Source organism: Scardinius erythrophthalmus (genome assembly GCF_964197995.2).
Source record: "Scardinius erythrophthalmus genome assembly, chromosome: 11".
Taxonomy (NCBI): domain Eukaryota; kingdom Metazoa; phylum Chordata; class Actinopteri; order Cypriniformes; family Leuciscidae; genus Scardinius; species Scardinius erythrophthalmus.
The window spans coordinates 31,937,977-31,940,225 of record NC_138231.1 but is presented as its reverse complement, the minus strand read 5'-3'; the positions used below and the strand labels follow the sequence as shown (position 1 = coordinate 31,940,225).

Sequence of the window (2,249 nt, the reverse complement as noted above, 5' to 3'; positions counted from 1 at the left end):
CCACAACATTAAAATAATTATTGGCATTTCGGTACCAAAATATTTCATCACTTGTGCAACTATAAGAAATGTCAGTGGTCTGCATCTTCTGAGAGCATTGTTGCACAACAACAGTTTTGTAAGACTTGTAGGGAAGTTAATGCAGCATAAAATAGTTTTTTGCTGATTTTAAAAAATGTCAGATGACAAACAATTTCTCAACTCCATCATATGACCAGCTAACTCAACCAATCAATCACAGCTTAAAATCTGTATGACTTTTTTCCATGGGCTTCACATTGGAGTCTCATCATCTTCTCTCTCGTACTTCATCATGGTCAAGCACTGCATAGTGGTTCTTCTCACGTTTCTGTCTTTGACCAAGGCAGGCGTCTGTGAGACTCTCCCTGGATCCTGCAGGATCGTGTGTGACCCTTCCTCAGATTCACATGACCGGAGCAATGGGTTTGTCATCCCTCTCACCTCATCTGCAGCAGGACCTCCGGGTCCACCTGGACCTCCAGGTAAAGCAGGTCCTCCTGGCCTACCTGGACCCTCAGGTGTAGGTTCCTTAAGTCAGGGAGGTGTAGCGTTCAGTGCTGCGCTGCAGGAAGCCTTCAGCAAGAATGATGTGCTAAAGTTTAACGATGTGATAACTAATCTGGGAGCCGGTTATGACTCATCGACCGGAGCTTTCACCTGTAAAACAGCGGGAGTATACTACTTCAGCTTTCACATTATGAAGTCTGGACAAAACCTACGAGTGGACTTGGTTCTTAATGACCAAACGGTGAGGTTATTATCTTATTAACATTATCCATTTTGCAGGGGTTTTCTATCAAAGATTACCCAAGAATGATAAAATATAAGCAATATAAAGGCTGCTTTATATTTTCATGCATAAAAGACAAAATAAATGAATGAATAAATAAAAAAAATACATACATGCATACATACATATGTAACATATTAAGCGTTGTACAATTATAAAATACACTACAGTTGAAAAGTTTGGGGTCAGTAAGATTTAAAATGTTTTTGAAAGAAGTATTTTATGCTCAACCAGGCTGAATTTATTTGATAAAAATATACAGTAAAAAATAGTTACATTGTGAAATATTACTACAATTTCAAATAGCTGTTTTCTATTTTCATACATTTTAAAGTGTAATTTATTCCTGTGATGGTAAAGCTGATTTTTCAGCATCATTACTCCAGTCTTCAGTGTCACATGATCCTTTAAAAATCTGATCATTTCCGGGGGTTGTGTGTTCCAGATTGTGGCGAGTGCAGCGGCAGTGGACGTCCTGCATACAGATACTGCAAGCAACAGTGCAGTACTGCAGCTGAAAGCTGGAGACCGGGTGTATGTTCGGCTGAACAACAGTGAAGTAGGCAAGAGGGACTCACAAAGCCGCTTCAGTTCCTTCTCTGGTTACCTGCTGTATGAAATCTGAGACTAACATAATTCCTTTCTGCTTTAAACTCTTTCTGTCAGTTTAAAGGAGGCCTCTTTGCATTCAGACGCGGTGTGTTTCCTTGAATAAAGAATAAACTCTTTGGCAATTTGCCTGGCTCAGACTTTTCATTGAATGTTGAATCAATTCTTCCATTTTCTAAGGCCGAGACCTTGGCGAGATACTTCAGGGCACTGGCACTGATATTAGGCTTGGACTTCAGGGACACTGAGGATGACACACTAAGTAACAACAGACATACGCACTCAGCAACACCACCTCAGTCACCGCGTGTTAACAGCCTTGTCTCGCACTATAAGAAAAGGGCTTCAGATCAGAGAGCTGTGAGAGAAAATCCAATCCTGGACTTTTGATCTCACTTAACCCAGAGCAGAAGTGAAAGTAATACACTTAATATTTGTATATCCTTTAACTGCTGAATAAAAATTAGGTGCAATGCAGTACTATGGAAGCTTGTTTCCGCCACAAAAAAAAAAAAAAAGTAATTGCACTTTAATATTTGCCTTTTTTTTTTTCTCAGAATTTTGAGATATAAACTCAGAACTACAAGGAAAAATCGGAATTGTGAGATATACATTTGCAATTAAAAGGTAATTGCAACCTTTTTTCTTATATTACTTATATACAACAATACAGAGAAAAACATCAGAATTGACAGATAGGCTAATAATACCATATTTATAACTTTTTACTCTGAATTTTGAGGTATAAACATGCAATTGCGAGTTATAAAGTCAGAATTGTGAGATTTAAACTCGGTTGCAAGAATAAAAAGGCAGATTTGTGAGATAA

General features: G+C 38.3%; 1 protein-coding gene across 1 annotated transcript; it reads left to right on the top strand.

The window, feature by feature from the left end:
* Positions 1 to 242: 242 nt before the first annotated feature.
* Positions 243 to 1,547, top strand: c1ql1 (complement C1q like 1). Its single transcript, XM_081378572.1, has 2 exons — positions 243 to 769; positions 1,257 to 1,547. The coding sequence occupies exons 1-2, from the start codon at positions 254 to 256 to the stop codon at positions 1,434 to 1,436; spliced, it is 696 nt and encodes a 231-aa protein (XP_081234698.1). The 5' UTR covers positions 243 to 253; the 3' UTR covers positions 1,437 to 1,547.
* Positions 1,548 to 2,249: the final 702 nt, after the last annotated feature.